General features: G+C 40.8%; 1 protein-coding gene across 1 annotated transcript in view; it reads left to right on the top strand.

Annotated features, from left to right (window-relative positions):
• Window positions 1–12,057, top strand: part of CDH4 (cadherin 4) — a 401,827-nt gene that overhangs the window by 246,754 nt on the left and 143,016 nt on the right. Inside the window, exon 6 of the mRNA XM_070941124.1 lies at window positions 9,967–10,139. Coding sequence (XP_070797225.1) covers window positions 9,967–10,139 — 173 coding nt within the window. The remainder of the gene's footprint in view (window positions 1–9,966; window positions 10,140–12,057) is intronic.

A 12,057-nucleotide genomic window follows, 5' to 3' on the forward strand; every position in this document is an offset into this window, starting at 1 on the left:
GGACAAAGCTATTAAGCCATAATTTTATCAGATCACATGACGGCCGTGGTCAGGGGAGCTTTCTATCGGGTTCGCCTGATGCACCAGTTGCGTCCCTTTCTGGATCGGGATGCCCTGCGCACGGTCACTCATGCCCTCATCACGTCCCGTCTGAACTACTGCAATGCCCTCTACATGGGGCTCCCCTTGAAGAGCACTCGGAGGCTCCAACTGGTCCAGAATGTGGCCACGCGGGTGGTTATGGGTGCGACTCGGCGCACCCACGTAACATCCCTCCTGCACAAGCTGCACTGGCTCCCGGTGGTCTTCTGGGTGCGATTCAAGGTGTTGGTCACCACCTTTAAAGCGCTCCATGGCTTAGGACCGGGGTATATACGAGACTGCCTTCTGCCATCAACAACTTTCCACCGGCCAATACGCTCCCACAGAGAGGGGCTCCTCAGGGTGCCGTCGGCCAAACAATGCCGACTGGCGACACCCAGGGGGAAAGCCTTCTCTGTGGGGGCACCAGCCCTCTGGAATGAGCTGCCCCTAGAGCTTTTCGCCGCGCCCTTAAGACCCTTCTGTTTCAGCAAGCCGGACTGGCCTAGTACGAATTTTAAAATTGGGTGTATGTGTGTTTTAATTCGCTGGCCAAATTTTATATTCGATTTTAATTGGTTTTAAATTTTATAAATCTGTGTTTTAATATGGCTGTACACCGCCCTGAGTCCTTCGGGAGAAGGGCAGTATAGAAATCTAATAAACTTGAAACTTGAAACATAGTAGGAATTGCCCAACACCCTTTCAGAACACAAGCCCCTTCATTGCATCATCTCAGTTGCACCACCCTCAGCAAACTTCAACCAAATTTAGCTCAGACAAACTCCTAGGATTTGTACAGGGCCCCATGGGAGTCTGACAACAGCCAATAGAATACATGTTCTTGCACAGGAACAGGAAGTTCAAGTGCTAAACACAAGAGAAAATATAAATATCCCACATATTATATTTTGAGGAATTTTTCTGACAATGAGAACAATCAACCTATGGAACAGAAGTTGCCTTCAGAAGTTGTGGGAGCATCATCCCTGGAGGCTTTCAATAAGAGATTGGGCTGCCGTTTGTCAGAAATGGTGTAGGGTCTCCTGCTCAGGCGGGGGGGGTTGGACTAGATGACCTACAAGGTCCCTTCCAACTCTGTTAATCTGAAATCTGAAAAGATATGATGCCTTTCCTATGATACCAGTGTTAGTCCTTTGCAATCTTCTCTCTCTCAAAAAAAAACTCCAAAACCAAATTGTAGCCTCCTCCACTCACCCTCCCTCTTCCCTTCCCCAAAGCAGTGATCAGATCCCTTCTAATGTCTACACAAAATAGCCTATTTGTTTTCTTAATCAAGTGCTTAATTTTCTTAACATAAAAAGTATGGCTTCAGTCGTTCACAATGGGAGTCCTCTTGCATTCTTCATGCCATCTCTTCAGGCGGCTTTGTTCTGTTTTCCACTCTACGGTGTCTCTCTGTGTCGCTCTCGAGAGGTTGAGGATCCAGCAAATCTAGCAATTAGGAGGCAACTTCCTTTATTAATTAGGTTAGCTTCTGGAAAGGTCATGGAGAACACCAGCTGAATTTCAATTTTAAAAAAAAACCCATGTCAAAAAGATGACAACACTTTTTTCATGTAAAGAATGTGCCTTATTGATTATGGGCCACAATCAGTGGTAGCATCTGGTTCACCTTGGCTGATCTCAGAGAAGCTAAGCAAGGTCAGGCTTGGCTATGATTTTGATGGTTGATCACTAAGGAAGCACCAGGGCTGTAGGCTAGACTAGCAAATCAAATAAAGATCAAAGAAGGTAGTAATAAATTACTTCCATATTACGGCCAGGAAAACTGAGAGCCAGTTTTGTCTAGTGGTTAAGCCTCAAAGATGCTTTTCCAAGAGGCGACTGGACTTTCTGGTTTTTCTTTGAAGACGTTTCACTTCTCATCCAAGGAGCTTCTTCAGCTGTGCTGAACCAGAAAGTCCTGTGAAAAAGCACCTTTGGGACAACCATGATCTGGATGACTCCCTAGACATCTAGAGGTTAAGGCACCAGGCTAGAAAGCAGGCAATTGTGAGTTCTAGTCCTACCTTAGTCATTAAATGATTATTTAGTATCCCATGATTATAATCCTATGATTCACGATGGATGTATTTATGATGACTATGACCATAATTTATCATTTATATCTTTTATGTACACTGAGAGCTTATGAACCGAAGACAAATTCCTTGTGTGTTCAACCATACTTGGCCAATAAAGAATTCTATTCTATTCTATTCTCAGCCATGAAAGCCAGCTGGGGGACTTTGGGCCAATCACCAGGAGACTGTGAGTTCTAGTCTTGCCTTCAAAGCCAGCTGGATGATTTTGACCTAGTCACTGTCTCTCAGCCCAACTTAACCTCACAACCTTGTCCTTTTAGGGAAAATAGTGTGCGTTGGATATGTTTGCTCCCTTGAATTATTTGTAAAAAAAATAATAAAGGCAGGGTACAAATAATAAAGGCAGGATACAAATACAAAGCACCTGATGGTAGGACAAGAAGCAATGGGTGGAAACTAATCGAGGAGAGATGCAACCTGGAATTAAAGAGAAATTTCCTGACAAAACAATTAATCAGTGGAACAGCTTGCTTCCAGAAGTTGTGGGTCCTCCAACACTGGAAGTTTTAAAGAGTAGATTGGACAACAATTTGTCTGAAATGGCATAGAGTCTCCTGCTTGAACTGTGAGTTGGACTAAAAAACCTCCAACGTCCCTTCCAACTCTGTTATTCTGTTCAATAAATAATAAGATTACATGGGCATATTCTTATAATTCCCATGAGCAGAGGTCTGTACTGTTTCATGGATTATGTGTTATATGGGATGTAGTCATAAACTCTTCACAAGGGGATCAGCGCAACTTATTAGTGTAATTAGAAATGAATTGTTAAATAGCTAAGTGGGGGTTTGTAAACCCCAGATTGAGACCAATCTGCCAAAGAAGCTGCTGCCATCTTTTATTTCTGACAGATGTTTCCCACGTGTCCTTTGGGGTTTTCTATGGGATTAGCAACCAGGAAATAAAAAAAAACAGGTCTAGTTTTATCCATGGAGTTATCAGCTGATGGCCCCATATCATGGTGTTCCCCCCCCCCCCGCAACTAACTCTAATGCCAATGTCCACATATCTCCAGAGAGTCTAATTCCAATCATATCAATTCCCTTCTGGAGGTTTTGTGGATAAATCCATAAAGGAACCAGTGGTGGGAATCAATTTTTTTTACTACTGGTTCTGTGGGCGTGGCTTGGTGGGCATGGCCTGATGGGCGTGGCAGGGGAAGGATACTGTAAAATCTCCATTCCCTCCCAATCAGTTGGGACCCAGAAGGCAGAGAATTGATGGGGGTGGGGCTAGTCAGAGGTGGTACTTACCGGTTCTCCAAACTACTCAAAATTTCCACTACTGGTTCTCCAGAACTGGTCAGAACCTGCTGAAACCCACCTCTGAACCAAGCCCTGTTTGCCATAATCAACAGAAGGAGATCAAGTATTGTTCTCATAAACTGTCTGTGTCAACTGAAGGTCAAAACCAGCATTTGTCCATTTAGTGCCATTCAGGTGTGTTGGGTTATGATAGCTAAGGAAGAGTATAAACATAATGGTGAGGATATAAGGATTATATGAACAGGCTGCCTGGGAGTTATGCAAAAGGCAATTTCCTTTAGAAAACCTTTTAAAAGAATACAAACCTGGAAACCAGTCTCAAGCGTGCAATGTACGTTCTGGCATTTTGGCTACAAGACAGCTAAAGGGTTTATACAAATATCCGGACTGTTATTGTGTATGGAAAGAAAAAAATGAATTTCGTTTCTTCATTCCTTAACATTATGTTCACAAGATAGGCTTATGGGTATATATAAACTTTGTCATTATATTTACCCAGAGCCTGAAAAAAATATATTTAGAGGACTGAAATAGCTAACCAGGCCTGTTATTTTGATATTTGATTTTAAAATTTCATCAGTGTTATCAGTTCCTCTCAGACTGGAAAGGGGGATTTTCAATTGGGGTGGATGCTTAATACACGTATGGGTAAGTTTATTTTCTGTGCTAGGGCTTCTGAATATGCTTGGAATTTGTAAGGCGACCGGAACAGTAGTGGGTTGCCCCCAGTTCAGACCGGTTCACAAGAACTGGTAGTAAAACCGGTGGGAGGCTCCGCCCACTGACCCGGACGTCATCATAGGTGATCTGCGCATGCGCATAAGCTTCTCCGCATGCGCAGAAGAGCGCGCGTGAGGGCGCGATGTGAACCGGTAGTAAAGGTAAGTAGAACCCACCCCTGCATCTGAAGCCCCACAGTCCTGCTGGTTTTTACTCGTTGTGTTCAGTAAATGAAGAGAAATAACTTAGAGCAATCTTCACCCAGCCTCCAGTTCAGATCTACCATATAGTTCTTAGTTTACTCTGAAATCTCAATTGGAGTGCCTGAAAAACAAATTGAAACAACTCTTTTAACTCCCTGTCTTCCACCTACAAACAGTACATTTGTGAAAAGTGTGGAAACAGAGAGAGAAAGGAAAGTGATAAACGAGGGAGCAGGACATAAACTATTATGAGTTTATTCAACATTGGAAGGAGGGTTAGATCTGGTTCACAGTGGCTTGGAGATGTCAGAATTGGAAAGTTTATCTCGTTTTATCTGCTTGTCTGTTCTGAAAGTCTTCCCCGTAACTAAACTTTTGCCTTTTCTCCTCAATTAACTATGTGTGGGGCGTACAATCTGCAAAATATCACATCTTCCCCAGGAAAATGGCTGGAAGGGAAAAATGTAGTGCAAAGCTATAATTAACTCAGGTTAATGGAGAGCTCATATGATATGGCGACTGCTACATATCTTTCTATAATGAGTTGCATTTTCTTTTCCGGGGGAGGGAGAGATAATTAAATTAACCATCATGTAGTTTGAAAATTAGACCGAAAAGGTTAACAAAGCTTTAATGGTGTGGCAATAATAACAGTTTATAAACACAAACCGTAAGGTACAGGTCAGTACAAAATAATTATCATTGTCTTATGTTTAAATCACAGCAGTAGACAAACTGTTGTTGGGAAAGGTGACTTGTTGGGAAAATGTGACTTGGAGGCAAAAATTGCAAAATGGAAGGATTTTTATTTTATTTTATTTTTTTGGGAGGAAGGATAGCCTCTTGGTAAATGCCTCATTACTTCCCCAGTTTTATGCATTTTAAGTCTACCTAATGAGCATCAATCTCGCTTTAATGTAAGTTGGTATAATGGATATTCTAATGCAGCCATAAAAATGAAAATAGTGGGACATAGCTGCTCATAGAGTTTAGATTTTGATGTCAAAAACAATTCTAAGGGATCCTTGGTACTCTCTGAACTTGGTTGTTTTTCTTGCAGATGTTTCCTCACCTAAATTATTTATTTATTTATTTATTTATTTATTTATTTATTTATTTATTTATTTATTATTTATTGGTTCGATTTATATGCCGCCCTTTTTCGGAGACTCAGGGTGGCTTACAATGCGTTAAGCAATAGCCTTCATACTTTTGTATATACCTGCTTAGTAGAGCTTTCGCCCCCACCCTCCAAGTGGTGTTCTTTTTTTTTTTTTTATACAAAGTCAGCTTATTACCCCCACAAACCGGGTCCTCATTTTACCTACCTCGAAAGGATGGAAGGCTGAGTCAACCTTGAGCCTGGTGAGATTTGAACTTGCAGTAATTGCAGGCAGCTGGTGTTACTTAACAGTGCTTTAGTCTGCTGCGCCACCAAGGCTCTTCTAGGTAAATTAGGTAACATCATCAGTGCTGGTTTGGGAAAATCAGTACTAGCACTGATGATGTTATCTAATTTGGGTAAGGAAACATCTGCAAGAAAAAAACCAAGTTCAGCGAGCACCAACAACCCCTCATTTCAAGTCAACCCTGAACAACATGTATTCTCCTTTATTAAAAACAATTCTTAATGTGAAATGTGTGTAATAAATTCATTGAATTTCACACCCTTTAGTCCAGTGCCACAGTCAGAGGGATGACACAATGAAAAAGATCAAACATCCCCCCCAAAAAAACAACCCCAACAACAAAGCCTAGCCAAAAAAGAAAAAGAGAAACAGGTCATTAACTATTTGTAGAAGAAAAAAATGGAGCAGTATAAAACCTTAGCAATTACAGATAGTCCTCGACTTATGACCACCATTGGGACTGGAAAAGTCATTGTTAAGCAGTGTAGTCATTAAAGTGACAGATCGTATGCCCACAACATTTTTTTTTTGCTGAAAATCATTCGCAAATCACCGCAATCATTAATAACACGTATTAATGAATTGCGATCACGTAAACACAAGGATGTTGCAATGGTCATAAGTGTGAGGCTCAGTCGTGAGTTACTTTTTTCATTGCCATTCGTAACATCAAACAGTGGCTAAATGAATGGCCATGAGTCGAGGACCACTTGTACCTTCTCCTCCACCTCCAATAATAAAAGTCAGATCAAGAAACGGCAACATAAAAATGGGGCAAATGATTTAAAAGTTCTCAAGCGCTCCAGCAATGGCTAAATTTGCCAGACAAATTTCAGCACAGTACTACTAAATCTAATTAGAAACAAAGTCCTAATTGCTCTTTTGGAAAGGTCAGGCAAGCAAGCAACATCACAAATTGGTAGCTGGCAAGTCAGGGCACAGAACAATTTTACCTGGAAAAGAAAAAAAAACCCCACTGTCTCATTTTATTCATCTGATTCTATGATTCTTCACCTGTCAGGAGTGGTTTAAGGGATCCTGTACTTCAATGTCATTTCCAACTCTTTGATCCTAACCGATTTAAGAATGGCACTTTTATCTTAATCCCCAGAATAACCCATTCACTATTCTTTTTTAAGAAAAAAAAAATCAAACTTTTAATTACTTTCTAGGTCCAGATTATTGAGGTCACAAAAGCTGCTTTATAAAGGAACGGAGAACTTTGCATCGGTCATTTGATGAGAAGCAAAGTGGTGTAGCTGTGAGTGACCAATTTTTAAGAAGAGCTATAAACCCAACTTTTTTCAGCTCTGCAATGGAATTTTTCATCTTCTGGAGTGGGACTTGCAAAATGATTCCTTTTTTTCTAAAATGCGTATGGCTAGTATTGGGGAATAGTCAGCTGCATCTACCACAGTTGAAGAAGCCAAGGTCATCCATCAAAAGTAAAACCCATCAAATTTAGGACCCAAAGAAGGAAATGCTTTTTCACATGGGGCATAATAAGGGTGTGGAATTCACTGCCAGCAGTTGTAACAGCAACCAATTTAGATGGGTTTAGAGAGGGACTGGACAGATTTATGAAGGATCAGCCTATCAATAGCTATTATGAACAGCCATTAACAAGCACACACAGATAAACAACAGTTACATAATATTTAAAAGGGACAATCAAACATTAAAAAAAAGGAAACGAAAAGAACAAAACACAGTAATAAATACCCAGAACAACAGAGATTAACATCAATACTAACCTAAAAATCAAGAAATAAGCCATAATCAAGGAACTACCATTCAAAGAAGTTTACAGTAAATAACAGCCTAATCAAGGAACTACCAAGAACACTCCCACCAACATTGAGAGGGCAAGTCATTAGTATATAAAAAGAGAGCAAGCCCCACTCCCTTCTAGCATTGATGATGTTACCTAGTTTGGTAATGAAACATCTCCAAGAAAACAACCAAACTCAGAGAGAGCACCAAAGATCCCACTTAGTTGAACCCTGAGCCACAAATGTTCTGTCAGTACTAATTTTGATGGCTGTTTATAGCCTTCTGAATCACAGGCAACATGTTTTATTTATTCCCCTGGTTGCTGTGTATTAAAGGTAGAAGAGGACTGTTGCTCTGCAGTTCCGCTTCCGACTAATGCAAGGGCCAGTGAACTGAAGAGGCTTCCTGGATGGCTGCTGCAGCTCCAGAGGCATCTGTTGAAAGCTGGATTTTTATTTTTATTTTTATTTTGCTTTAATTTATATGCCGACCTTCTCCGGAGACTCAGGGCGTCTTACAATGTGTTAAGCAATAGCCTTCATACTTTTGTATATTTTTACAAAGTTACCTTATTGCCCCCACAATCTGGGTCCTCATTTTACCTACCTTTGAAAGGATGGAAGGCTGAGTCAACCTTGAGCCTGGTGAGATTTGAACTTGCAGTAATTGCAAGCAGCAGATGTTAATAACAGTGCTTTAGTCCACTGTACTATCAGGCTTCTGATTTGTCTCAGAACGGCCATCTTGAGCTTTAGTTTCATTTTGCTAGATGCCAACCAGCCATCAACTATAGGGATGGGAATTGCTAGAATTGTGGGGAAGGGGGAAACTGAAAATACTTATTGTGCTCTTCCTGAGACATCACCCCAAGGCCAGAGGCCTGGAACAGAAATGCAACAGCTCACCATCAAGCCCGCCAATGCAGGGACCATTAGCAAAACAAATTCTTTGAATGTAACTGGACAATAAAGAGATAACCTGTAGGAGGAACAGGAAAGAGAAAGTTAATTAGGGAATGCAAATGTTAGTTCTGACTTTGCTGTACTGTAATCACTTGGTCTTTAGTAAAAGTCTACTTTTCTCACAAATGGAGCTGTGGGTCTTTTTTTCCTAAGAAACCAAGTCGGGACAGGTGTGACAATTTGGCAGATTCTTGGGCCGAATTTCATTATTGATTATTACACTTTTACCCCGCCTTTTCTTCAAGAAATTGACAATTGTGTACACTGTCAATGCTAATGCTCACTTCTCACTCCCACCTGCATTTCTATAGGCAACATGTATTATTATTTTCACCATATTACTTTAGATTAATCTTCTGCGCTGAAACTTGTCAAGTTGAACAAGTGCGAGAAGTCTGTGGGAATTCAATCCTTGCCAGCTTCAGGAACAAATGTAGATTGATAAGATAATAGTTCACTGGTTTGGAAAGGAGAAGGCAGTCTATCTGTGTGCACCTTGTAGATTTTTTTCCCCTGAGAACCGTGAGACCTCTTTTCTTGTTGGAAAATACAGCTGCAGTTTGGTTTTTATGCTGTCACTTGAGGTAGCTGCATTGTTTCCCACAATGCCTCTGGTGCCCCATGGTAAACCTTTTCAGTGGCATCATCAGAGGAAGATGTGGAATCCCTGCTAGTCAATAGTAGACTTTAGTCAAAAGTAGATGGGGAGTCTACTCAATAAAGACATCACAAGAATTTCTGTAAGACTTCATTCCATTAGATGATTTCCAGTGACAAGCTTTGTTCAATTTTCTCAGAGCTTGAAGGGCAATTTGGTGAGCTAATGTCTGACATCTTCCACTGGGATCCTTATGGTTCTCAAATTAGAAGACATTTTTCCTTATGTCCTTCTCCTTAATGTTACCAAAATTTTCCTCTACTTTAAGAAAAGAAAAAATTACCTGGAGACCTTCTTCATCTTCTGATGCCCTCCAGCTGTGAAAGAGTTCTACCATAATTCATGGCCAGTATGATCAAAAATTCCCTTTTTATAACCCTGTAACCCCTTAATTTGGGGTAGAGTCGGGGCGATGGGATGGAGCTGAGCATTTACTGGCCAGATGCCCTTCCTGACACCATGTGGAGTTCACAGCAGATATTTTTCTTCGCGCCCTAGGCGAGAAATACCTGCCGCTACCTAGGATTGAACTCTCAACCTTCCAAATGGGAGGTGAGTGTCTTCACCACTAAGCCATCATGCCGCTCATGACAAGTATGATCAATGGATAAATAATCATATATCTTAGAATTGAAGAGAATTAAAATGCTGGAGGGCATCAGCTATAGTAAGACTGGACAAGATGACCCACAAAATTCATCCACTGGCCTCTAGGAATTGAATTCTATCGATCCCATTTTTGTGGAACATGTGATTGATTCTGTTGTCATTTCTACCTTGTATGAAGGAACCTACGTGATGACAGTGACGGCCAACGATGCTGACGACGCCACCACAGCAAATGGGATGGTGAGGTACCGCATTGTGACTCAAACTCCACAAAGTCCATCCCAGAATATGTTTACTATTAACAGCGAGACTGGAGATATAGTGACAGTGGCAGCAGGACTCGACCGAGAGGTAAGAGAGCAACTTGTTTGATTAAAACAAATTAAACAGTTGGTACTCCCCACTTCATAGCTACAGGTAGTCCTTGGCTTACTAAACAATCGTTTAGTGATTGTTTGAAATTACAACGGCACTGAAAAAAGTGGTTTATAATCATTTTTTTTGAGCTACGGTGGCGCAGTAGTTAGAGTGCAGTACTGCAGGCTACTTCTGCTGACTGCCGGCTGCCTGCAATTTGGCAATTCAAATCTCACCAGACTCAAGATTGACTCAGCCTTCCATCCTTCTGAGGTGGGTAAAATGTGGACCCAGATTGTTGGGGGCAATATGCTGACTCTGTAAACTGCTTGGAGAGGGCTGTAAAAAGCATTGTAAAGTGGTTTATAAGACTAAGTGCTATTGCTATTGCTATTTTTCACATGACCATTGGAGCCCTCCCCGTGATCATGTGATCAAAATCTGGAGGCTTGGCAACTGGATGATATTTATGATCGTTGCTGTGTCCCAAGGTCATGTGATCCCCTTTTGCAACCTTCCAACAAGCGAAGTCAACGCAGAAGCCAGATTCACTTAACAACCATGTTGCTTACTTAACAGCTGCAGAGATTCACTTAACAACTGTGACAAGAAAGCTTGTCAAAGGGGGCGAAACTCATTTAACAAACGCCTTGCTTAGTAACAGACATTTTGGGCTTATTTGTGGTTGTAACTTGAGGACTATCTGTATTTTTATTCTCTCCAAAGTAGATTAACTCGGTCTGCACAAGGTGTCTTGTTGAAGAGTAGTCTCAAATAAGGATATTTTAAATTCCAATGTTTCCTTTAAGCAATTTTTTTTTTGTGGTGGTTGTTCTTTTCTGATTTTCTTTACCATGTTTTATCATCTTTAAGTTTTCATTTCAGTGAAGAAGCGAGAAAGGTCAAATAAAAAATAGATAATAACGGAGCACTCCTGTGGCCTTCAACCCATCCTCACTGCCCAAAGTCCAGCACATGCTTAAAGTGCTTCAAAAAATCCTGAATATAGCCTAATCTATTTGAAGATTAGGAGCATATGGCACGCTGCATACGCTCTTTTAAATTGGGATTGTCTGCCAATTAAGTATTTATTCTTTTTACTCAAGCAGTAAAGCCTGAACGAAATAATCGGCTGACCTAAATCTGTGAATTTTAACTGTATTTCGCTGTTGCAGAATGATGGAGCAAACAATTTACTACTAGAGGAATAGCAATAGATGCAAAACAATTTCTTCAGTCCTCCTGCTTTTCTTCTGCTGTCTATCTCCTAGTCATTGTTTTGCCTTTTGATGCCTTCTGCCACTTGATCCACCATCTTGGACTCTCACCCAATAAGCAATCAAGAGATATCAGAGGTATCCGTTAATAGTTTATCTCATAAATGGCAATTAAATCCCAGGTGGCAAGAAAGTTAGGGAAAAACTATTCAAAATGTTCTTAGGCTTTTCCATCTTAATTAACTCAGTATAAAGGAGGGATGGGAAATTCCTCTTGCAGTTTTCCAAGGTTCCTCCTAATGTTCACAATTAAAAAGATATCTTCCTTCTCACTTCATATGGGGCTTGGCATTGTTAATTCTCATAGTTTTTTTTTTTATTTCAGTTTGACTGCTGTGTTTCTTCTTCTACATCATCATCTTCTTCTTTCCTCCTCCTCCTCCTCTCCCCTCATCCCCTCCCTCACCCCCTTCTTCCTTCTCCTTCTCCTCTCTCCTCTCTCCTTTCTCTCTGTCTCCATCTCTCTTCTTTCTTCCATTTCTCTTTCTCCTTCTCATTTTTCTTACATTTTCTGACTATACCAAAGTTACATTCTGATTTTTTTTTCTTTTTGTAATTAGCATGTCCTGTTTTTCCTATCCTAAAACAGAGGTGAAATCCAACAGGTTCTGGAGAACCGGTAGCGGAAATTTTGA

Source organism: Pituophis catenifer, unplaced genomic scaffold (assembly GCF_029215685.1).
Source record: "Pituophis catenifer annectens isolate HBS135680 unplaced genomic scaffold, rPitCat1.0.hap2 SCAF_3, whole genome shotgun sequence".
Classification (NCBI taxonomy): Eukaryota; Metazoa; Chordata; class Lepidosauria; order Squamata; family Colubridae; genus Pituophis; species Pituophis catenifer.